Source organism: Buteo buteo, chromosome 20 (assembly GCF_964188355.1).
Source record: "Buteo buteo chromosome 20, bButBut1.hap1.1, whole genome shotgun sequence".
Taxonomy (NCBI): Eukaryota; Metazoa; Chordata; class Aves; order Accipitriformes; family Accipitridae; genus Buteo; species Buteo buteo.
The window spans coordinates 16,398,808-16,424,289 of NC_134190.1; the positions used below are offsets into that span (position 1 = coordinate 16,398,808).

At 45.6% G+C, this 25,482-nt stretch overlaps 1 protein-coding gene across 1 annotated transcript in view; it reads right to left on the reverse strand.

Annotated features, from left to right (window-relative positions):
• Positions 1-11,567: 11,567 nt before the first annotated feature.
• Positions 11,568-25,482, reverse strand: part of TNFRSF11A (TNF receptor superfamily member 11a) — a 29,024-nt gene continuing 15,109 nt past the window's right edge. The window contains exons 5-10 of the mRNA XM_075052290.1: positions 24,847-24,940; positions 24,390-24,484; positions 23,399-23,506; positions 21,454-21,506; positions 18,897-19,782; positions 11,568-14,668 (exon numbers count right to left, since the gene is read on the reverse strand). Coding sequence (XP_074908391.1) covers positions 14,301-14,668; positions 18,897-19,782; positions 21,454-21,506; positions 23,399-23,506; positions 24,390-24,484; positions 24,847-24,940 — 1,604 coding nt within the window. The 3' untranslated portion in view covers positions 11,568-14,300. The remainder of the gene's footprint in view (positions 14,669-18,896; positions 19,783-21,453; positions 21,507-23,398; positions 23,507-24,389; positions 24,485-24,846; positions 24,941-25,482) is intronic.

Here is a 25,482-nt window from a genome sequence, read left to right on the forward strand (position 1 = left end):
CAATTAGCTTTTTACCTGTGGGTAAGTTCCCTTTGGACAATTCAAACCCATCTTTAGATCTTTCTTCCCTGTAAAACTGTTGTGGGTGATCTGCTCACCATCACCAAATTGCCCTGTTAACGTTACAGCCACTGAGGCAGGTGCGGAGGACAGGCGAGGGCATGGTTCCCGCGGGGGGCAGGAGGGGTAGAAGGGCTGTTAGCAAAGCAGGTGTTTGGTGGAGGAGCAAAAATTTCAGGTGAGGAACCATTATGACTTTTACTTAGAAAGTAAAATAAGGCTTCAGTTTTGTAAGGCCTTTACAAGAGCATTTTTCTTGACATGTGCCAAAATTCATATGTGATCCAGTCACATAAGCAGTGACCCTAGGTGCAGAACACCTAATGATTTCAATAGGAATGTCGTATTTGGGCTGCTTGCAGAATCCAGGAGCCCTGAGTTGCACATAACATATTTGGTACTGTGTCAGCCTTAATAAGGGATAAGCTGCTCTAATCAGACATCCGTTTAGGGAGGGAAAAGAGAGCCTTCAAGTCTTGATCTTTGCAGACACATGTCCTTCTCACTGTTAATCTGAAAAGTGACATTGATTCTTTTCTCTGTAGTGGAGCCATGCTTACTTAATTTACATCTATTGAGGTCTATGGCAAAAACTTTTGCAAAAAGAACCGTAAATTTTCACAGCTGACTTGAAAACTAGCATGGGGACAAGCAGAAGATGACCTAAGTCTACTCAAAACTCAGTGAACAAGGTGGTATCCTACTGGGATGAGGGGTTAAGCCCTCCGTGTGAGCTATCTCTCAAGGAGCAGGGTGAAGTAAGGCTATACCCCCAAGATTTGGCTTTTTACTTTACAGTGCCATATACAGTGGTTTGAACACTGTACCCACCTTTGGTTATTCTCTGATATTTGGGACATTAAGCCCTCCTTTAGTCTACAGAGGCAACAGAGCAGCCTGGGCTTTGTGTGATGGGACCCAGTTTTTATAGAACTGGATTATTGAGACTGGTTTGAACACAAAGAAGCCAACTGATTATTTTTTTTTTTAACCTTCTAGGCATCAGCAACAGAACTGGAAAAAAACCTCCTAACCATCTCTTTTTATACAAGGAAGTGTGGCGGTCTGCCGTGATAGCTGCATGGGCTCTGAATAAAGCAGCCAGCGCATCAGAGGAGGAGCGTGGTGGTATCTCAGGCAGCACCCATGGGAACATCACCCACCCTCCTCTGCCAGAGCAAGGGAGCCCCTAAATGCTGCAAGGTGTGACTGGTTCAGTGAGTGATTTAGTCGCTGTCGGTCGGTTTAAAGGTGGCTTGCTGTATACAAAAGATGAGGAAGAGGTAACGTGCTCTGAAACCAAGTGTGGTGTAACCAGGTTGCTCCTCTGTGAGTGCTGCCCAGTGGGCTCCTGCCTCTTGGAGGACACACGTGGAGACCCGCCGCTGGGCACAGCCACGCAGCTGAGAGGATGTGCTGCTACTGCTCCCTCCGGTGAAGTTTCTTCTCTTTTGGTAGACAGACTTCAGGAATGCTGGTCTTCCTCCAGGAGCACTGATCCTGAGGGCCATGTCAAACAGGGGCCTGAGCAACTGCCAAAGGCCGTGACAGCTCCACTGGGGCCAGAGAAGCCCTTCTGGCCATGCCCCTGGCTCTCCACCTTCCTGAGCTAGATCTCGTCACCCTTTCTGACTTTGAGGCATGCAGCTGCACGTGCCTTGACCATCTAATCCACTGCATTTGGGTTGACTTCCTTCCCTGTTTGCTGCTTCTTGCTCCCAGTAACTAATTCCTTGTGCTCTGTAGCTGGGGCTCCTCAGCCTTTCATCTCCTCATCCATCAGGCACCTCACCTTCTTCCTCTGCTTCATGGGGAGTACCTGATGCCTCTCCCTCTGTCTCACCATTTCTCCTTCTGTTCTGCCACGCTCCTCCATGGTCACTAAGCATTTGAGGCTCACCAGCCTCCCACAAGACACCAAATGCCTCAACCCAGGGTGTCAAGGAGTTAGGAAGTAAGAAAAGATCTTCAGCAAGGAAATATTTCTGGTGCCTTTGTCTTTAAATCTAGATGCAAGTAACTTTGGGGAAGACAGAGAAAAAATTGTTTCAGAATGAATGCATTTTCTTTAGAGTTTAGTACTATGTATTTACTATATGCTATTAATATTACTTACCAGCATCGCATCACAACATTCACTCTTTAACCAACAGTATGTAAAGCCTCTGCTTTGTTAAAAGCTGTGTCATGGTTTAACCCCAGGCAGCAACTAAGCACCAAGTAGCCGCTCACTCCCTCCCCCCTCCACCCAGTGGGATGGGGGAGAGAATTGGAAAGGAAAAGGTAAAACTTGGGATAAGAACAATTTAATAGAACAGAAAGGAAGAAACTAATAATGATAATAATACCAATAATAAAATAACAACAACAATAATAATAAAAAAAGAATTGGAATATACAAAACCAGTGGTGTACAATGCTCACCACTTGCTGACCAATGCCCAGTTAGTTCCCAAGCTGATCCGCCCTCCAGGCCAACTGCCCCCCGTTCATATACTGGGCATGACATCCCATGGTCTGGAATACCCCTTTGGCCAGTTTGGGTCAGCTGCCCTGGCTGTGCCTCCTCCCAACTTCTTATGGCCCTCCAGCCTTCTCACTGGCTGGGCATGAGAAGCTGAAAAATCCTTGACTTAGTCTAAACACTGCTTAGCAACAACTGAAAACATCAGTGTGTTATCAACATTCTTTTCATACTGAACCCAAAACATAGCACTGTACCAGCTACTAGAAAGAAAATTAACTCTATCCCAGCTGAAACTAGGACCAGCTATTTTAGGCAAAACTAAGTCCTGTTTGTGTTGTTTTTGATGAAGTTTGAATCTGAACACAAATATTCTACTATTTTTTAATGCTGTGTGTGATAGCTATTAGCGCAATGGAAGTCTATCAGGATATTACTAGGCCGCCAATATTTGCTTTAAAAAAGTAACTTTTTATAGTAGCTGTTTTACATTTCTGTGCTATTTTTTTGCCTAAATATGTAGTCTTTGTTCATAAATCTTATATTAATGCTTTCCTTTTAGGATATATACAGTCTTCACATATAAGCTATATTTTATCCATACATCGTATTTTACAGAAATGGCAATGGGAAAATACACACAAGTGTATTCCATCTTTAATACTATATGTTATCATTCAGACTCAAAAGTGCAGAGGTTATAGTAGTTATAAATGAAATAGTTTTCTTTGTGTTGAGTTTATTGTACAGAATGCAGTTCTCACTTGAGGAAACTATGTCCAGGTTAGACTCACAGGCAAAACCGACTTCCATATTGTAATCTTCAATACTGTAAATGTCAAGGATTCTTTTTCTCTGTTAAGAAAAGTCTTTTTTCAGAATTTCTACTCTCAAAGGCAGCTCAGAAATGAGACGACTTCTAGGAAAGGATTTCAAATGGAGGCAAATCTTGCCCCTGTACGACCAGAGTCAGATAAGAAAGCTTTAATACTCGCACAAAACATTCTTTGACTTCAAAGGTTTAATTTCTAGCTGGCACAGGACCGATAAAACCAATCATTTCCTCTTTAGATTTTGGTTTCTACTAATTGAATGTCTGTTCTTGTAAAGCATGTTAGTGAGTGGCACACAGTGCTGGCTGCAGCCCAGCTCGCCAAGCTCCCGAGTTTATCCATTTGATAAAATACATAATTATGCGCATTGTGTACGCGCAGCCCAAGGTCCCACTGACTTTGACGGCTGATAAGATCTCATTTTAAGACCATCGGCATCTGTTCATAAGTTATTATTCCTCCCATTCCAATTTCAGTTACGTTATTCGTTGCGGCTGTTTATCCTCATTGGCTGAGGATTTTGAAGCAGCTTCGGGGATTTAGACACATTTTCTGGTTTATGTCTATATTCTTTACATTTCCATGAAGAATTCCAGCTACGCTATTTATGGGCCTTTGTTAAGCCCTGTGACAGCAACCTCTTGGGCTTTTGGCACAAAATTTACACATTTCACTTAAGGGCTGGTCGGTGGGTGAAACAGATTAAAAGACGTATTTGAAGAGCACAAGAATAATATATTCTCTGCGTACGTAGCGGCCTGAAAAGAAGAACACGGGCTTGGGCCGTGGCGGCGGTGACCTAATTTAGACATTAAGAAGAATTATTTAGCAACAGCGCTAGCGACACGTAGGCCTACGTTGCCGCAGGATGCCGCAGCGTTTCCCTCTTCGGATTCTTTCGGAGGGCAGCCCGGGCTGACACAGGGGTTTGTGCCGAGCCGTGCCTCCTGCCAGGACCCCTCTGACCCCCTGGCTCTGCCGTTTCGTCCCGCTCGCAGGGAAAACGTGGCGCTGAGGCGTCTTTGGGGAAAGGGGCCGGCAACGAAACAGCCGCTCCCCGCTTCTCCTCCTCCTCCTCCTCTTCCTCCTCCTCCTCCTCCTCCTCCTCCTCCTCCTCCTCTCCCCCCCGGCCGCCACCCCGTGCAGGCGCTGCCCTGCCGCCCCATCTAGCGGCAGCGCGCACCGCTGCCGGCAGGAAAAGGCAGGGAAAAAAAGGCAGAAAAGGGCAGAAAAGGGCAGGAAAGGGCAGAAAAGGGCAGGCAGCTGCCGGCGGGCCTGCAGAGGCACCGGGCAGGGCCAAGGGAAGAAGGAGGTGTGTTGGCGTGTGGGTCGCTAACACGGGAGAACGGCGGCGAACCTGGCGGCTGCGCCACGTAGCGTGGATGTTACGCTGGTGTCGGAGGAGATGGAGTTTTTCTGTGGTTTGTTTTTTGGTTTTTTTTTTCCTTCTTGACGCCACCGTTCTCCTGCCTCCCAAAGCAACATAACCCTGTTTTACGGATGGAGGCTGGGGAAAAGAGAAGGGGGCCAGGGCTAGCGTAGGAACCGCTCGTGCCGGGGTACGAGGGCAGGCTGGGCCCGGCACCGCTGGTGGCAGCAGCCGCTCCAGATTTAGGGTGTTTTCCAATGGCTCGTTCCCAGGTGGGCTGAGGGAGGTCACAAAGACTGGGGCTCAGTGAGGCGACCACAAGGTATTGCCTCGTCTGCCCCCCGAGCCTTAAGTCAGCATTGGCACCTTCACATGCTACAAGGACAGCAAAGTCACGACGGTGCTTCAGGAGGCATCGCTTGGTTGATCCCAACCTTGAGGAGTTATTTAAATACTAGGCACAGTGTAATCTCCCATGTATACACATATACATGGCTGCTAAAGATGTTACATGCATCTGCCCAATGGCAAAAAGTAATCTGCTTATTTCTATGCAGCGCTGTCAGGTTAAAAGCATTTTCTTTGACCTCACGCACAGTCAGAAGTCCATAAGCGATCGTACATGATACTGGCACTGCTCAGGATTGCTAGCATCCACAAAGGCATTTTTCACGCACGCTGGCTGCAGGGAATACACACCACACTGAGACTTCTAAGTTTCCATCTTGATCACATTGCTCAAACATGAGAATGAGTCACCCACCATACTGAAAACCATGACCTTTGTATTTATGCCAAAAAAGGAATGATAAGCTTAAGAGAGGGAAAGAAAACTAGAGAGAAAAAAAAAAAGAACCCAAACCAAAGCCTGTCTGCTGTTTGAAACATGTCAGCTGCTGTTATTCAGATGTGAGATAAAGAAGTTGTTGCTGTGATTAGGTTTGGTTAGTGTATCTGCGTGAACTCCAAGGGACTCATGTCAGCAGCACTGCAGTCCCCGCAGCAGGCATATTCTGGTCACAATAAAGCAGGGCAAAGCTTTGGTGTCCATGCATCCAATAAAGGAACCATATGAGGTTTTTATTTAGAAATAGAGTCCATCTTTAATACGGAGCAATCCTGCCCTTCAGCCATCTCCAGCAAAAAAATTATGCTGTGAGGGAACAAAATGGTAGCATGGAACAATGCTTACTGTCAAAGTAACCAAAACATGGAGATCCAAAAGCAAACAAGCCTTCAAGACTTTTAAAAATAGTTAATGGGACAGAATTCTTGAGTCTGGTTTTCCTCATGTTCAGTCTCTGCCTAAAGAAGAACAAAAATACTTACTAATTTCTAGTATTTTTCATCAACAAAGCACCAGCTGTAAAATTTACTACAGAGCAGATAAAAGTATATAGTGTGGTAGACCCGAATGGGACCTGCTGAAGAACGTGACTTTCAAGAGAACAGACTTAACGTGCATCAACATCTAAATATAGCAGGCTGGCCTGACTGACAAAACCTAATCATTGAAGTGGATTTATTTTTATGTGCCTCTCTATATCAGACTTGGAGCATCCTTTCAGACAAAGGGAACAAAACCCTCGCAATGATTATTTGTGTAAGTGAAGATGATGAACCGGACAGGCTTCTAACATATCCACAAAGTGCTGCCCATCCAGCAGACAAGTTGGATTCACGGCGTGAGGATGAAAAGAACAGGGGTTGCAGGAAACATTTATGAGCAGCCTGCTGAGACCATCATTACAGCCACTTGCATCCATCCCATTCTCCGATACGTTCAAAGGGTGTTCTCAGAAAGAAATTTGGCCATGCACCAGCGGGCAGCTGCATTTTTAAGTGGACACCCCTGTTAAAGAAACATTTTCTGTGTTATAGCATGAGCTCTACCATCTGTTGTCTAGCTCATTTATCACCAGCTAGGCTTGGAAAAAAGCTGGTGAGGAACTGAAATGATGCAAAAAGCAAATGTCCTTGGGGAAACAGTGTTTTGTGTTTCCCACAAGGAGCAAGAACTCCTGTGCTTTAGAAGTGCCTACAACACTAAAAGAGAGAGAAATAAATGTCAGAACTGATCAAAACCAAAAAGAATAAAGCAAGCAAGCTGCTTCATAAAGGCTAAGTAATTGAGATCTGTAATAGCAGGCCTGCATGCTGAAAAACGCCTTCTAAATCCTCATTTAAGGTGCTTCAAATAATTAAGACTTTGTTTAAATAGCCTGCCATTAAAATCTGGTGAAGATCAATAGGAACAGCCTATTAGGGCAGCAGTTTCTGCATTTGAAATGGTTGGCCCTTATGTGCTGCCTTCTGATTTGTCTCTTCTGTGGCTGCCTATGGCCAATTTCACTTCATTTTGTGTACACTGATTTTTTTTTTTTTTTCTTCAGAGACACACAGGGCTGATTTAATCTGATGGAAAACCTGGATCACTTGCCAGCTGCTGCTCCCCCTGTGGGAGAGAGGGGACCCGGATCTCACAGGGTTACACCTGGTGCTGAGCACTGGGCATGACAAAGCCTCCGGGATGCTGCTGCCCACCTCGCCTCCACTGGAGGGGCAGGGGTCCTCTCCAGCAGCAGCAAGTTGCTGTCTTCTCCCCCCATCCCCACAGGGCAGTGAGAAGAGGGAGCACGGCTCTTTCAGCCTCTTCTCTTTGTACCAGCTCTAGGCCTTGCCTCTCACCCTCCCCTTCCTACAGGTGGGAAATTTGAAGGCCCATCCCCAGACACAAGATAAAGCTTTCAGACCTGTAACAAGACAAAAGCACAACAGTGGGGAACTTGCTGAAATATTGGCGGGTTTTTTCTGTCATTTTAGAAACTGGCTGAGGAAATTGCTGTAGTAGAACAAAAGTGACAGCTTATAAGCTTGTGAGGAAAGACAGAAAAGGTAGAAGCAGAGGAGGGGTTATGCTGTTTGTAAAAGAGTGATCTGGGGATGCGGGCAAGAGCACAGGTCAGCTGAGTGCCTTTGGGTCAAAATCAGAGGTGTCACCATCAAGGGAGTGCTTGTGGTGGGTGTCCTGGATGGGCGACCTGATAGGCAAAGAGAAACAGATGAAGTCTTCTTCAGACCGCTTGAAGACTGACAATGGCAGCCTTGGCTGAAGTGATAAGATAGTAGAGTTTAACATCCTAAGGGGTGTGAAGCAAGTAAGTAGCAGAATAAAGCCCCAGAACTTCACAAGAGCAGCTTTTAACTTGCTCAGGGAGATGGTAGGAGGTATCCCAGAAGAGCCTGCCTTGGAAGCCAAAGGTGTTCAGGAGTATTGGGAGACTTTCAGAGACAGCCTTCTCAAAGCACAAGGGCAGTCCATCCACCTAAGCAGGAAAAGGAGCTGGCACAGCAAGAAACCAGCCTGGTTAAACAGTGAGCTACTGAGAGAACTGAGATGCAAAAAAGGAACATGAGAGAGATGGAAAAGGGAACAGGTTTCCGAAGGAGAATATTGAAATACCACTCAGGCACACAGAGATGCAGAGAGAAAGGCTAAAGCCCAGCTGGAGCCCAAATTGGCAAGAGACAGCAAGAGTAGCAAGAAACTACTAACATACTGTATGTATGTTAGCAAGTAGAATGACAAGGGAAAGATAGGTCCACTGCTGAGCAGGGTTGGCAAGTTAGTTACAAATGACAAAGGGAAACCTGAAGATTTTCCTTCATGTGTTCTTTGCCTTGATCTTCACGAGTAAGGTCAGCCTCCCAAGTCTCTATGGAAGCAATGACAAAGCAAACAATGAACTGCTGACAGTAGGAGAGGGTTGAGTTCGCTGAGGTATGTGTTGGCTTCTCCCACTTGCCACCTTCTTGTTCATGCCTGGAGATAGCTTCCAGGAGGACCTGTTCCATATTTTTTCAAGGGACTCAAGTGAGGCTGACTCATCTGTAATTTCCCAAATCTTTTTTTTCCCCCTTTTTGTAGATGGGTGTAATATTTGCCCTTTTCCAGTCAGCTGGGACTTCCCCTGACCTCCGTGAACTGTCAAAGATGTTAAAGCGTGGCTTTGCAATGACGTTGGCCAACCCTCTCAGCAGCCTCAGATGCATTCTGCCAAGTCCCACTGACTTGTATAAGTCCAGCTTGTACAGGTGGTTCCCAACACTCCTGAGCTCCTTTGCCCTCCTTGGGAACCTTTCTAACAGTTTCCTGGGAAGTTGAAATAGGGAGCAAATTTTGTGTGATCACCTGCATATAATGTATAGAAATCTGAGACTACCAATAGAAACAGACCTGTCAACTTTGATGCAAGTAAAAACTAGTGCAATCCTGAGGATCGATCAAGTGGTCAGGCTAAGGAATGAGCCAGAAAAGCTGTGGTAATCCTCAGCCAAAACAAAGAAACCATAAGCCAACTAGCCAAAAGAAAAAGAAGAAAAAAAGCAGTGTTAAAACACATCTGATCGGACACTCTGGCATACTCATCTACCACAACATGGTTCCTTAATGTTATGCTGTCATTCCCTTGTTCATAAGTCAGAGAGAATTGTAATAATGCTTTTTTCCCCATGTTCATGCTCATGTATGCTCACGTTTTACAAAAAAACCACAACCAACAAATGTTTGACAATATGACAAGAATGCTGGAGGGCCCGAAGGCAAGATGGGAGGGCTAGCAGACCTTGCTGCAGAGACGACACAATCACTTGGTGGTCACAACCACCTTTGATGCCTTGCAGAAGAAAAAACCAGGGAACCAGACTTACGGAAGTGAGAGCAATGGGAAATGCAGGTATGTGCCTGGATCTGTCAAGGGGGAGATCCTCATGGGGACCCCCTAGGGTACAAACACTGGATGACAGCAGAGGCCTTTGAAGGTACATGCAAAAACTGCACATTGCCCACTGAGGAGTGCAGCCTCAATTGCTGGATAGAATGGGTTTGAAGGCATAACAAAGACTGAAAGTAACATATATTCAGCTCAAGTAAATCATCCCATACATGGTGAAAGTAGGAAGCAAATAAGAAGGTATAAAACCCCCTACAAGAACAGGAAAAAAGGAAGAAGAGAGGAATTTCTCCTGCACCATCCTCTCAGGTAAAGACATCATGCGTGAACAGCAACACCACTTAAACAAGAGCAGTTCCTTCTCTGGATTTGGGGGGAGGAATACTGCTTTTTGATTTGCCTCTTACAATATTTTGCTAACATAGACTCAACAATCATATGTAGTGTCTTTTACCATGGAATCAGGTTAAGTAAACCGGGATGCTAAGGAGCTGTTCCTTTGTGTTTTGTTTTCTGCTTCAACCTTCCTACTCAACAAGGTGATTGACACCGCAGCACAAAGGCAGAGTAAACTCGTGTGGCAGAGCTCTAAGAGAAATAATTTCTCATATAGCAACAACTCACTCTTCATTCTGGAAGCTAGGATAGCACCAGGCAAGAGGAAGAGAGGAGAAACACATTTCACAACAATCTTTCAGTCTGAAATGGGACTCGTTCCCATCAGCACCTAGGATCACATGCCCTTTGCTTCAGCAGTCACTGCAACTGCCACAAAATTACCAGTTCAATTTTTCCAGAGATACCACTGCAACTCAGCCAAGGTGAATGTGAACTGTTGGCATTTAGCATTGTGTGGAGCAGGGGGTGGGAATCCTCATAGGCCAAATCCTGCCAGGCAGAGCTCTCTGGTGCCCGCGCCTCCAAGTGAGAGAACTGTAAAGCAGCGCTGTGGGCAGGTTGCCCTAACATGTACCTTCCAGGTCAACATCAAAGTATTCCTGATGGACAGAAAAGCCATTTGGAAGGAGATTTGAAAAACTATCTTATAAGATTTGGAGTGGTTCAGCACTCCTTGCAAGAAACCTCAGACAACTTGGTCAAATACACTTCAATTTTCTGGTGAATATTATTAAGCGTCTATTAATAATATATATTACATACTACAGAAACAACTTTTCCACAAGAAGAATTTGCAGCCATTTTACCACATCCAGTATCACATGCTGGCAGAAATGAATTCTCCAATTGTTGCAGGTTGTTTTTAAGGGTGGTGGTGAGGGGGCACTGCTGCCTAATTTGAATGGAGATATCTGATAAAACTATAGCTCTAATAAATACCTAATGAGCACAGAGATGTTCTTCGGCAGGGTTCTGTTTTATAATAGACACAGGGGTGTAGTTGCTCAGATACTATCAATATCATAAAAGGAAGGGAACCTGAATGGACAAGTAGAAATTACGACATTTTAGTGATGCTACTCCCAGGTATGCTGTAAGCCTCACAGAGTGTTTTCCAATCTCGGTGTAAACACATAGCAAAGTACACAGATTAACAGCAGTTATTGTCTGTATTGATCTTTAATGCCATATTGTTTTCCATGGGGATAAGAAGGGCTGTTCTAGTGCCCTTGAACAAAAGATTGTTCCTTGTTTTCCCATGCTTATATGCAGAATTACTGCTGCCCTTCCAGGCCTGAAATGGCTGACTTTCAAGAGCACCTAGTATATTCGTCATGGATAATGCATGTTGTGACTCCTCAGACTGAAAGACTTGTAAAAACGTATGCTGTGCAGGAGACTTCAGAAATAGGTTGGAATCAGTGCCCAGTTCTCAGCAATAAAGCATTACCACACCAGATCTACGAGAGCTCCTGACTGGTTCCATGCATGTGCGTGGATGCTCTTGTACATTATTGCAGAACATACTGGGGAAGGGAAGCACTTTTTGTTAAAACAATTCTACATACAAAAAATGTTACAAAAGCCTAACCAGGAATGTTTTTATATTCACATTTGATATTTTTTTTTTGCCAAATTAAGCATAGGCATATAATTATGTATTTGATTTTCTCTATTCGAATAAAATCTTCACTTTTTCTCAAGTAGATCTTTAAGATTTTTATTATCATCAGTTATGTGTATTACAATAGCAGCCAGAAGCCTCCAAATTAGTGCCCAATGCATAGGGCCCCATTGTACAAACAGATGTTAAAGAACAGCCCCAGCTCCAAAGTGATGACAAATGAAATCATGAGGATAAAGAAGTCCCTTTGGGGCCCATGTCTAAGCAGCCAGGCAGAGACCCAGGGAACACACGGCATGCTGATGGTTTCTTCTCTTTTGGGTAGACTCTAGAGGAAGAAAAAGAATCAGATCTCTTGGCGCATCGCATTTCCCTTGAGGGAGCGGCCACGGCGCTGAGATCACTATGACCCATTTCTTCACGCTTGCTGATGATCCTAGTTTCAATCCTTGCTTGGTAGGATCCTGAAATTCAGCAAGTGAAAAATGTGTCCTCACTGAGGACACATAGTAAACCTCCGATTGTCTTCTCTGAAATCAGGATTTTCAGCCTGCTCTCTGGTGGTGGATACAAACCAAGGGAAGAAAAAAACTGCAGAGGAAGAAGGAGGAGAAGACAGACTTGCAGACAGGTAGTTTACCCTGAGCTGAGCACAAGAATTCAGTCCTTCCTGCCCTGTAAGTGGGGCTGGTTGAATGCTTTCCAGTGGGGCTGATGTCCTACATGAATGCTTTCCAGGAAAATACGACTGAAAAAATGAAGATGAAGAGCAAGAATATCTGCACCACCTTGCATGAAGGTGATAGTGGCTCTACTTCTTTGTCCCTATTGCACCAATGCCTAGGGGACAAAGAATTAGGCCAGAAGAGGCTAGAAAAGTTGTAAAGGATCCAGCAGGAAAGACAAAAGAATACCACAGATAAGAGAGCTTCAGTTACATACCTTCGAAGAGGCAGAGGTAGCTTGGACCGTCACTGAATGGGACAACCTACCTCCCTGGCCGAGTCTAGGCTAGGATAATCTAGTTTTCTGAAGGCCATGCAGAGATGAAAAGGAGACTCGTTGTTCATGCACCCTTTTTGCCAGCCACCTAAGTGAGAGCCTTGCACGTTTGTACTGAACTTTACATCCCAGATATATAAATAATGCAGAATTATTCTCCTGAGAGGTGAAGGTGGCTAAGCCCATCATTTTGTTTTATGGATGAGAAGCTCATGGCGACACAGTGGTCACCTCGTCAGCTTTATAGGTGCTCTTCACCTACAGAGCAGTACTATTGCAAAGAGAGCAGCTATGCAGTGAACCCCTCAGCTTTATAACCTCCCCGGGTAGGAGCCCTCCCTACCAGAGACCTTTTCCGTCAGGGCAGGTGAGATCACACTAGATAAGAGATCTCTTTGCTGTCTGGCAGGAAACGCAGCACTGACCCTCCTGAAGGCTCAGATTGAAGATAGCCTCCTGCAGCTCTCACATGTGCAGGATAATGTCAGAAAATTACCCCATGTCAGGAAATCATTAAAAATGTTCTCTTTTCCTCTTGGGAGTTCCTTGAGACTCTGTTCCCTTCACCTTTCTCTCCACAGTGGCTGCTAGAGGATGCTGCAGGATACAGGACCTGAACCAAAGCCAACTGAGTAGCTGAGACTCCCTTCTAACTACAACTACTATTATTCTTTAAATCTGAACCTTTGGTCCCATTGCTTATCAGCTCTCAGTGTGACAGTGGCTACACTCTGATTTCAGCTCAGACAGGCTGAGCTCTGGAAATAGCTTCATGCTACCTAAGTAAAGCTCTGCTTACTAATGAAAATGTTAGAGGGAATGACAAAATTGTTTGGGCAGATGAAGGAACCATGTTTGACCTTGACTAAATTCTCCATCTTTGGGTAACCCCTCCCTCTCCTGTCACTCAGGAAATGTCCACAGCTAGTTATCATAGACCCTTCCTCCACCCGCTAGCAGCTCTGTGTCTTAAACTTTGGTAACGTTATTCATGCAGCAGCACGCCAGGCACACGTCACTCATCTTCAGGGGTTTGAATTCCTCTGGCGAGGCGCAAGAAGGCAGAAGTGAATCAGAGTCCAAAACGATAAATGGTCTTTGCTCGGGATTAATCTGATATGCTTTTAAGGCATATCAGCTGTATTTTGCCTGTTATCATGTGCTTGGAGCAGCATTACGCCTATTCGTACCCATGAGTTAATCAGGACCAGACCAGGATCTTGGCTCTGGCACTGGTTTGAGGCTGGAGCACCTGCTCCCTTGGGGAAAGATGGAAAGGGCCGACGCCACCCGCCCGATCACTCACAGGGAGGCAAAGGTTGGCGGTGGCACTCGGCTTCCTTCCACCGCCAGCGGCACGGAGGAGGCCCAAGACCCAGCAAAACGGGCGCAGCTTCGTTGCGAACAGAAAACCCGGAGGCAGAGCTCAGGGGCCCCTTTCAGGCCGGTCCTCCGCCATGTTGTCCCCTCTCCGGGAGCGCCCCACACGCCCGGCCCGCAACGCTCCTCTCCTCACAAAGTCCCCGGCCCGAAGGATCTCCTCAACCCTCCTTCGCTGCTTGCCGGGGAGAGGCACCGGGGAGAGGGGGAAGCCCCGCCGCCGCTTCTGCGACAGAGGCAGCCCGCCCGGCTTCACCCGTGCGCCCGTCCCCACCGGTGAGAGCACCGCCACCGGCGCCTGCGCCACAAGGGTCCTTTTCCGGCCGCGAAATTTCCCGGGAGACACCCGGGGCGGCAACAAGTCTCCGAATCTGTCGCGACGCCCGGGATCGCGGCAGCCCCGCGCCCCGGCCCGCGGCAGGGACACCGGCCGGCCTCAGTTCAACGCCTTCTCCGAGAAGTGTCCCAGCTTCCCCTCCTCCTGCACGGGCTGCGAGGCCTGGCCGTGGCGGGACGGGCCCCGGGCCCCGGTGGGCCACCGCGGCCCCCCGCTCCCCGCCGCCGGGCGGGCGCCCTGCAGCTCGGCACACTTCTCCTTGTAGTGCTGGGTGTTGCCGGCGAAAGTCTCGCAGCGGCTGAGGTTCTCCTCCTGGACGGGGCTGCCCACGTTCTCCTCGCTCGGCCCCGAGGCCGTTGCCCCCTCCTGGGAGTTTTGGCTAAGGTAGACAACGATGATGTCGCCCTTGAAATTCATTACTTGTCCGCTTGAGATAAAGGTGGAGTTACTGTTTCCAGTCACATTTCCTGGGGAAGGAGCGGGGGAGAAAAGAAGACACACGTGATTAATATTTTCTCCTCGTGAGGTGGACGCTTAGCACCGTGAACTTAATCTGCTGTGGCAGCTTTACTCTTGTTCCATTATTTTTTCCCCGTGACACGAGAACGCTCTGATAATCAATGCCTTCCACTGGACCTTTTCATTATTTCCATTTTTGCCTCCTCAGGACGAAGCCTGTCATCCACAGGGAGCCTGTCTGGAAGGCTTGGAAACATTTTCTCTCTCAATTGCGCTCTGGGAAGCAAGAAGGAGCGCAACGAACTCATGCTCCCCGTGCTGCCCAATGCACAAGCTGCATCCAGACTGCCTCTGCCCACGGTTTGTGAGGAAATGCTCATTACATCTAATTAGGAGTTTTTGGTTTGGTTTTTTTTTAGTCCCAGGCATCACATTGGGTTTTTTTTCCCCTTTGGTAAACAACAATCAGTCCTACCGTGTGGGCTAGGTAGCAGGCTTATTGAATAAATAGTGAAAGACTTAATGTCAGACCACACAGTGTCCAAATGACACAGAGCTTATACAATTATCTTACATTGTCCTGATCCTCCATGTAGGTACACTCTCATACTCACCTAGTGCCCTCATGGATTTACCTGGATATACACTGACTCCAGTGAAGAGACAGAGTCTATATTATAGCAACCTAATGGAGTTATAGTTTCAGTCAGTCTGCCTGTGGTTAGAGATTTTTCAGTATAAATTTAATCTTTCTGCCATTCAAGAACTGGGTCACTGACTCAAGGCTCTGTGAATTAATAAACTTCACTCAGAGCAGAAAGAAAATAACTGAGAGCAAACTTTCAACAGCAAACTAAAAAACTTGTTAAAGTTTGAATATCAAACAACCGAAGCAGCCAAGTAAAAAAAAAAATTTAAAAAAATTCTTTTTTAACCTATGAACACTCTTCCTAAGAAATGTTTTGCCTGCTGTGCTTCACTTTATTATTTGTGGACTGATCTGACACCTTTTAGACATTTTGTGCCTTTCTTCATTACGTTCCTCAACCCTTGAGACATTACCATTTTCACTGCAGCTAAGCATGGCCCAGCCCAGGGAAATGCTGATTTTCTAGCGGCCATGGGTGATGTTTGCACATCAGTAAAGAACACTGGGCTCCAGCTGTGCTGAGTTAGGACCTGTGCCTGCTCATAACCAAGTCTGGGTAGCACTTGAGCATCTCCTTAATAGCCCCCCTCAAGCAATCCTATTTATTTTAGCTAAACCACTGCATTGGTAGCTCTTTGCTTTCTTTCCAAGTGTTGTTGATTAACATGAGATGTCAATAAGAGTTTTCTCTGCGGGAGTTTTTTCCCTGCCAGTTGCTTCCCCTGTTTCAATTCGGTTTGGCTGTTTGCCATCAACAAAAATGTTAGGCATAATAAGAGTACAAAAATAACAGTTTGCCTTTATACAGATTGCCTGTCACTTGCAAAAGGTACTGCAGAAAAGTTTACCAGTGCTCACTATGAGATCAAGAATTTAGTAATATATGTGACAGTGAGGAGGGAAAGAAAAAAAAAAAGGCAGATTAATGCATTTATAATGTTTAGTTGAACATGGCTGGCAAATCTTCACTGCTTACTGAAGACACTGTGCTGAAACAAAAGGATATTTGGGGACCAAAAGCACAGAAAATGGACACAAGAGCTTCCTGCACTGTACCAAGAGATGTGCTTCCAACCTGGAAAGTATAAGGGATGCCTTCAAAGGATAAGTGAAGGCATCACTCTCTGCAGTGTTTCAGGCTTTTGATCTTTTCAGAATACCTGATGATATTAATTACAATGACAGATTAATTTTTGTGGTAATTATTCACTAAGAACTGGAACAACGCAGGCGATTAATTTTCTCTGAGCCATCGAATAGCCTCTGGGCGTTAAGAACTGTTTGTCGCTGCTGAAACGGGCTGGTTTGGGATCTGGAAGTGAAAGGCTCTGCAGAACCATTCCTGATCATGAGTCACTTGGGTCTTCTGGCACTCATGCTTTATGCTGTAGCCCTACACATGACTTCGAGGTGGTCATGAACCGACGCTTCATATTGTGACTGCCTCCAGGCTTGGGAGTTTGAAAGAGTGCTTGAAGGCTTGCCTCCATCGCCAGTAGTGACCCCAGTAAGTGGCACCTGTCCAGAGGTTTGCTTTGGTCCTCTAGGGTTGTTTCACAGGAGGGACAGAGTCTGCAATTTCTGTTGACATTTTGAGTGTTAGGGAACTAAACCCAAAACTTCATGGAATTACCCATGGCCTTTTTCTTCCTGTTTGTTCATCCACCCTCTTTTGTACCATTCTGTCTTAGCACAACTGTGTACAAAGCCTGGTGGCTTCAGTTGCTTTGAGAAGCTTTACAGAAAGCTATTTTGCATGCACGTTTTTTCCATCTGGATGTTTTACAAGGCCCAGCAAAATGACCGATGATGTTGCAGCTCCACGGGCAGCCCCAGTGTGGCCGGGGTGCTTCAGTGTGGAACCTATGGCCAAGCCCTGTCCCGCTCCCTGTGCAACCAGGCATTGCTAGCGAGGCACAGTCACTCTGCAGACAGAAAAAACTTCTGCCAGCAAGCCACATTACCTACAGATTAACTAACCCACATTCACACTGCCCACAGCTCTCTCAGTACCTTCTGGCAGTTGTGCCTAAAAAATGGCAAATTAGGAACACAGTATATGTGCTCAGGTTTCACCAGATGGCACTATAGCATGTACATACCGGAAGGCACAGACAATTAAAATCCCATGTAAAGAATTACGCTGCAGATCTAAGATGGCACTTTCTAGCACGTCTCTTAAATCCAAGCTCTCCTATTTGCCCTATTGTTCCTTAATATTTTCTCTTCCTCTTCATGTCAGATTTAGAAAGAAAAGCAGTACTTCTGCAGTGCCAAATATGACTTGACTTTCAGTTGTTGGTAGGAGACTCTGAGGTACAACAATGAAAGATATTCTGTGTTCTTTTTACTACTGCTGAATTTTGTACAGACCAGGCAGTGAAACTGTGTCAGGATTTCAGGAAACTGAAGCAGCAGAAAGACTATTTGGTCTTGGAAAGATGAACTCCACACACTTTCAGATTCCCACATTGCATGCATGTTGAGAGAGGAAGAGCCTTCAAAAGTGTTGCTTTTGGGTTTTGGCAGACTGACAAGAATGTCTCCGTAAGAAACTTTAAGGCACGACATGGTTTTAAAGAAGGGCAACTGCTTACGACTGCTGCGTGTATTACAGTAATACTTAGATGTCCCAGTCAAAACTAAGGTCTCATTATGCTTGGCAGTGCATCGACATAAACAAAAAAAGAGCATCTGACTTTAAGAGATTATAATCTAAAATGACTAATAACACATGACAGGCAGATTGCAGACTTTTATACTGAAAAAAAGTCTGAGGGAGGAAGGTTTCATCCAGAAAAGGCTCATTACTTCCCTTCTGCTAGTTTTGCTTCAGTGATTTTTTTTTCCCTGCTTTCATTTGACAATTTTGATATATTTACTCAATTAGTAAACTGGTAGTCAATTAGTAAATTTGTGACAGTGTTTCAGAGTTGTTTAGGGGGCAGAGCACTTGTGTATGGAGAAACAATGTCTGTATGAAATTATTTTTAGGTGAATGCTTATACCTAGCAAATTAAAACAAAGAGAAAGAGCTAAAACCAGAAAATTGAACATAATCTCTTTGACCCGGTCGTGGCCACCAGGTTACAGCTTTGGATGGAGTTTCACTGACCGCCACATAAATGTAACCAGACTTAAACCTAATGGCAAAATGTACAAGCAGACTGTTGAATGGAAAATTGTCTGTCTGAGCGTTATGTATCCTTTCTTGACTCAGCATCTAGGTCCTCCTCCTAAGTCTTCTCCAATACACACCCCTGCTATCACCAAAATGCTTCAGTAAAGGAATTGCCTGGCCTCTGCAGTGACAGCCAGAAGATGGGTTCTGCATTGGTGGTTAGGTAAGGGCAGGACAATGGTCCCTCATGACCAACAATAGTGCTCATACAATTTGCAGAATTCACTACAAACCAAATAGCCTTACTATTTCAGTTTTGTTTTCAGATTAGCTTCAGGGCGATTAAGTGAAAAGGCATAATTTTGTTCTTCTCCCCTTCTCCTAAATCAGACCCTCTGAATAATACTGAGCCAGCACAGAGAATAATCCTATACAACTGGGTACAGGTCAAGCCTAATGGGCTTACCAGATGCTGGAGGGAGGTCTGAAGTGCTGCTGTTTGTCCCTGAAGTGCTGCTGTTTGTCCCTGAAGTGCTGCTGTTTGTCCCTGAAGTGCTTCTGTTTGTGTTCTGGTATTTCATGTTGGTACTATCTGAAGATGCATCTTCCATACTATGATCACTTGCTAGCGTGCTCTGACCAGCAGAGAGGAAATTCAAGCCACAGGTGCACTGTGCATAGGATCCAGTTTCTGGGGAGGTGGAGGCACTGTCAGCTGCAGCACAACAGGGTTTGCTCCACTTTCTGGGAGACTCCCTGTACGAAATGCCACACCTCACACAGATCTTCTCTGAGTCATAGTTTGTTGCAAAATGATCTGTGCCTTTGTTGTCCGTTTCTTTCAAGCAACTGTGGGCATGTTGGCAAGATTTCTGAAGAAGTTTGTCCGTGGCAGTGGGTGCCCCATCTGTGTTGGAGGAAGGGTGAAAGCCTTGAGAGACTGATATGTCCTCTGTGCTCCCAATCCCTGAAAAGTACTGATTTAAGCTGTCGTTCTCCCCTGCCTCCATCGGTTCCGAAAATGACGACACTGTTTTACTAGCAGTCCGACTCAGCAAAGATAAATAATCTGCGGTATTGAGATCCTTATCCGTGTATTCATCTTCCGTGGGAACTGGTGGGAAATGGTCATCATCAGTCTCATTTACCACAGAAAACTCTTGGAGGTTCCCTCCCGCCTCGCACGGTGCTGCGCTGGGGCTCCCGTTCCTGCAAGGAGCGTGACCACTGGTGCAGCATGAGTTCCCAGGGGCAGGAGAGCTGGTGGGGCCCAGGAGACACATGCCTTCAGAGGCCTGGGGGACGGCAGCATTCGTGATGTTCTCGGTAACAAATGCATCTCTATGGGGCTCCTGAAAGAAATTAAAAATAAAAACTTGATTAAGAAACAGATCAGAAGAAGATTATTCCCTAGACAAAGAAGGAACAAGCAGATCCCTATTCTTCCTTGGTGCAGAGCTGCTGAGGTTGAGCAGCACCGCTATATTTGAGTCTTGAAGTGTAATTCTGTTCTGCTGTGAAACTGTGACCGGTCATGCTGTGCTCAGCAGGTGTTCAGAAAAAAATCTGGTGGCCTGGGGGGCAATAATGTTTAATTTTGGGAGATGACTATTCCTAGGTCTTAAGAAGGCCCTTAAGAGTTAATAAATCTAAAAGAGTCGCTAGATTATGCTGTTCCTTATGGATCATCAGTAAGATCTACCTAACTGCTTATAAGGGTTTGGAAACCCCCTACGTGTCTGAAGGGCTGTTGATCTATGAAGGCCTTACTGGGAGCAGAACCTTTATTATCAGTAATGATCGGAAAAAGAAACTGGGTTGATTCAGAGGGCCCAAGTCAAGCTAGAAAAAAAAGAAGTCACATGGGCAAGGTTGCTTTAACCTGGAAAATGTTAGGACAACAAATGTTAAGGCCCACAACATCATGTTGCCAGTACTTGTCAAAGTAAAGCCGTATTTTTGGTTGCAGCTCCAAAAAAAGGGTTGGGAAATAATTCAAGGGTTTCCTTCACTTCATGCAAGTTGTGCCGTAAAGACAGGTATTTGGGAACTGATACCTTCCATTTCTAGCATCTGTTCAGATCTTCCAGGATAGAAGAGAGAGTGTAAATGCTGCCAGCCCCTAATTGCTGTTGATTCACTCCTCTGTCCCGGAGGATCTGAGCAGCTGCCAGTGCAGGAGGTTGCATTAACACTTACGAGACAAAAGAGGAACTGCCTACTCAAAAAGGTGTGTTTGTTTGGTATGGTTTTTTTTTTTTTGTAGCAATGGAATTTGAGTCTTTCAACAGCTAAGCTAGGCAGAGCTCCTAGACGGGGTGGTGGGGAGAGCGTGCACCTGGGACACCTCAGTCCACGGCCGTGGTGTGAAGCAGGCAGTGCACATGAACTTGAACCTGTGCCCCCATCTGAGTGTTTCAAGAGCGGGGTCTGGTGTTCTTCCAGAGCAAACCCTCTTGTAAAGTCTTACTTTTATCACATCCAAATGGACAAGAAGCTTTTCTGTGAGCACTAGAATTAAGGTGTCTCTCAGCCAGTTTCTTTAGCCGATGGCTCTGTGCTGAATGCTTTGCATGTCTGGCATTCTTGGCGTTACCCCAAATCCAGGTTTGTCCTGTGTGAGCACTCTGGTATGTAAAAAGGTGCAAACTCAACCGAAGCTTTTCCTGCTCTTAGGATTGAGAAAAGCTTTCTCCTAGGCAGAGTCTCAGGTGTTCAGCAAGCAGTGGGCTCACGTTTAACTTTCTCCTCATAAATATTTAATCATCACAGAGACTTTTACCACTGTTAAAACTGGCTGAAACCACAGAGCAGGTTCAGAAGCTATTTGAGAATGGTGATTTCATACGCCTCACATTTACAGAAAACCAGACCGAAAAAGCCAAAGCTGCGAGCATTTTTTGAGGAACTCAAAACTTGTTTTCTAGCCAAACATTAATGTGGAGTCTGCTTCAGGATGGGTGTCAGGAATGCCATGCGGAAAACATAAAACAAAGAGAAAATGCTAGCGTCTTTGACTTTACCTTTGATCCTTTTATTTGGCTGCACACTTCGTTAGCCCAATTCTGTAGATCTGCTGTAGGGGAAACAAAAAGAGTAGCTGTAACATATAGCAGCCACTGAAGTTAGCCACAGACCTAAACACCCACAGTCATTCACAATCCGCAATATCATATTAAATAAAAACCAGCGAGACTGTTTTTACTGACTGTTCAAGTGTCCCAGCGTCGGTCTAGCTGAGGATTCATTGTAACTGGAACAGGGATATATTTCTGTGGAACAAATGTTTCCAAGCTCCTAAAATAGACCACGGTTAAACTGTGTTCCACTTCAAATGGGGTTTCTTTCCTGGTCATATGTCACACCAAGCTATGACTGGCCCAATACCGACCCGCTTGCAGCCGTACGGTCTATTTCAAGAGAAGTCACATGGATGGCCCAAAGGCCATTATCAGACAGGAGTAAGGAGCCTGGAGAGAAGAGGGTAAGCCACTGAGACCACAGGACAGCGGGCTCAAATACAGCATATTCCACTTAATCAGGGCGTACTTAATGGGGAAATTCACTTAATTGGAGTATCTCCCAAGGAAAAGCTTTAAGTCCAACAATGCTTTATGGTAAAGACTGCCACTTAATAGAGTTAGCAATCCTTGTTTTCTGTTTATACTTTCAGGAGATTTTGTAGGGCTCAGGTCTCACATACATTTGAAGCTTATGCTGGTTTTGTATGTCTGAAGATAGATCAGCTGCGTAGCCACTGGCAGTTCCCAGCAATGACTCTGTTCCTCTGATGTTGAGTCTGCACATTTACCATCAGACCCCCCCCGCCCCAGAGCTTCTTCCTGATCCTACAAGTCTCTGGGGCTCCGGTTAGCAGGATTTACCATGCAAAGGCAATGAAGGACTATCACTGCAGAGCAGCAGGGCAATAGAAATGTCAGATAAAGAGCATTCCCCCCTAACCTGCTTTGCATCGTATTTGGTTTGCAAGGAGAGTCACCATTTCCTCCAGCCCATCCCAGGAATTCCAGATTTAGCACAACCCGTGTTTAGTGTGGCAGAGGCAGCCTATTTCTAAAACACAGGCTGAAATATACTTTACAACAGAGGGTTGCTGTCTTCCCTTCCACTGCTCCCAAAACATTTAAAAAATTGCGAGGGCTTGGGAAAGGAGATGATGGAAAAACTACACTAGGAAAACCTTTCCACGTTTAGGGGGAGAAAATAAAAAGTGAAAAGAACAATATGGGTATGTCCTTAACGAAGGAGATCCAGGGCTTAACACGGAGTTGAGTAACTTTTGAATGTATTTCTGTTGTATTAGCAATATATTCAGTACCCCACTGTTATCCAGCATGCCTTTGCCAGAATTTTTCTATTTTTCTACTTTTACTGATTATCCTATTTCCTCCTAGTATTTCTTCCATACCTCATCAGAACTTTAGCCTTCAGCTAAAAACATTGCTTCCATGTTTTCAAACACACATCAAGCCTTTGTCTTGAAATCCATATTTTAACCTGTCCAGATGTAGGTTTCAGGGGAGGAGGGAAAGTGGGAAGGAGGAGACAGGAGGTGGTGAAAGCCCCCTGCTTCCCTTCGGCCAAGGGGTCTGCTGTGCTGCATGGTGCAGAGCAGCCATGCTGCTGTAAAAGCCCCCAGCACCAGCCTTCCATCATCCACACAGCGGCTGCGTCCGCCCCGAGGGCAGTCACCCCGTGGTCAGGGCTGCAAGAGGCTGCCAAGCAATATGTGTTATGCATTAAGTGTAATATGCTGCCTGCCTAGAGGAAAGGCGTTTGAAGCCTGGCTTTGCACTAGTTAAAGCGTACCCATATGGAGAGGTATAGGGATAGTACAGAACTTCCAGAATAACTCCCGAGTTTCTTAACCTGGTGGTTACCCATGAAATCAGAGAGTACAGAGCCATGCAGCTGTCACATTCATGAATATCATTAGCTATCACGTACCTGTCAGCTTTTTTCCCTTATTCTTGTAGTATACGATGAAGATGACAATGCCAATTAGTGCCACAAAAAACAAGACGACAATCAACACGTATAAGATCCTGTTTGTTCCTGCAGAATGTGAAAAAGATAGTGCCATCAACATGCAGCTTGTACTCAGCAGTATGACAATCCTTGCTTATTTTACCTGCTTTTCCACAGGAGAGAGGTTTTTTTTCTTGCTTCCTATTTGATTTTTCAGTTTCTATAATAAGGACAACAGCTCTAGCACTCATGCAATTCTGTGACAAGCAGCCTCACTGAAGGTACCTGGTACCAAAAAAAACCTCCATAAAAACCAGAGTCTTGGTGTCTCAGAGAGGTGTGATCCAGTCATGTTCCTCTGAAAGTCCCCTTGCAAGCTGCCAGTGTCCACGGGCTGTGCTTGCTCTCCCTCAGGGGATGGAGGACATACATTTCATGGAGACTATAGAATTCAGCTGGCAAAATTTGTCCTTTATCTCAGGCTATGAAGGATCACTGCGTGCCAGGCAAGCAGCCTCCCTGGTACCATACCCACACTGGAGAAGGAAACGGGCAGTGGGCAAGAAGGGAGAGATACATTCACCTGAGACCTTATCCATTGCTATAAAATAAGCACGAAGAGAGGCTGCTAGCCTTTATACAGATAACGTGTGTATTGAAATCAGCAGGCTGAAAAAATGAAAGAGCCGTAACTGTGCTGGAGGTCATGGGTATAACGGCAATGCTGCTTGCCAGGCACCTCGGTGGGAGGTGTAAAGGTCTGCGTAGTAGTGGACTTGGGCCCTAGAGCCGCCAGGCTTAAAGTAGTCTTTAGAGGTGGGATTTTCCAAGAGCACTGTCCTGGTCTACAGCTGCTCTCCCTAGAGTCACCCACAATGGGAACGGAGTTAAGCCAGCCAAAATCCCTAGCAAACACATCCCTCCTCCCTCCTGCTACTTTCTAACAGATAATCTGTATGAGGACACGTGCCGTCTTCCGATGGCTCAGGCATCTTCCGTTCTGTGCAAACTGCATCTGACTTGTCGGTCCCAGGCACGATTTCTGCCATTCCTAGAGCTGTACAGCTAAAAAAGAAAGACAAAGAGGCTAAGTTCTCAATGAGAAAGCTTGTTGTGGCTCCTACACTTATGCAGAGCACTACTTTCTGTTGTAACATACAACATTTCTGCTGCATTTCCCCACCCTGAAGAACCTCAGACACCTTCTGAGCTGTGTCACCTCAGCAATTCTGTTGTTACTGCTTTCTCTTGCTCCCCGCAAGGAGAATTCAAGCTTCAGTGTGAGAATGCCTTTATTGCTGTACAGCCGACAGAGATGCTCTGTGTGCTCTGCAGACAGCCTGAAACATCCCACTGTAAAATGCTTTTGCCCAAGCTTCTCCCTGCCTTCTAGCTGTCATGGTCCTTTTACAAGATACAGGACTTACTTGGTCCAGGATTTACACTCGTCAGTAGATGAAGCGACCTTTGAGAAGTAGCCTCTGGGACATGGTATACACATTGTGTCCTTATCTTGTTGCACTGTGTGTAGTAAAGGAAGAAAAACTTCATAGCTGAGTTTCCGTGGGTTCCTTTCAAGTGAAGGGAAGGTGACTAGGCTCCCCATCCTCCTGCTCCACACACCCCCCTGCCAACCCCCCTGAAAGCTTCCCTGAAGAGAGAAGGATCTTAGATTACATTACAGCAGCAATAAAAGTCACATGTAAGCAGAAAAAAGTATGCTAGTCTCACCTGAGCACTTCTCTACATCATCAAAATGAGAAACAACCAGGAGCAATTGGCAGTTATTGTAAAATAACACATATCTATTATATCCTTCCCCTTCCACTAGCTTCCTTGTGTCGATGCTATGCCACAGACAGTGACACTAACTGGTATTATCACTTCTATGAAGCCACAGTAAACAAAATGTTGTATCAGGATTTGCTAGGCTGGAGAAAAACCAGCACCACTGTGCTCCAGGCCCATGCAGCATTTCGTCTTCCATTACTCTATTATGTGCTGCTTTTTGGAGGTTCCTCAAGCTTGGCACAGCTGTTCCCAGTGTTCATTACAACTCTGAA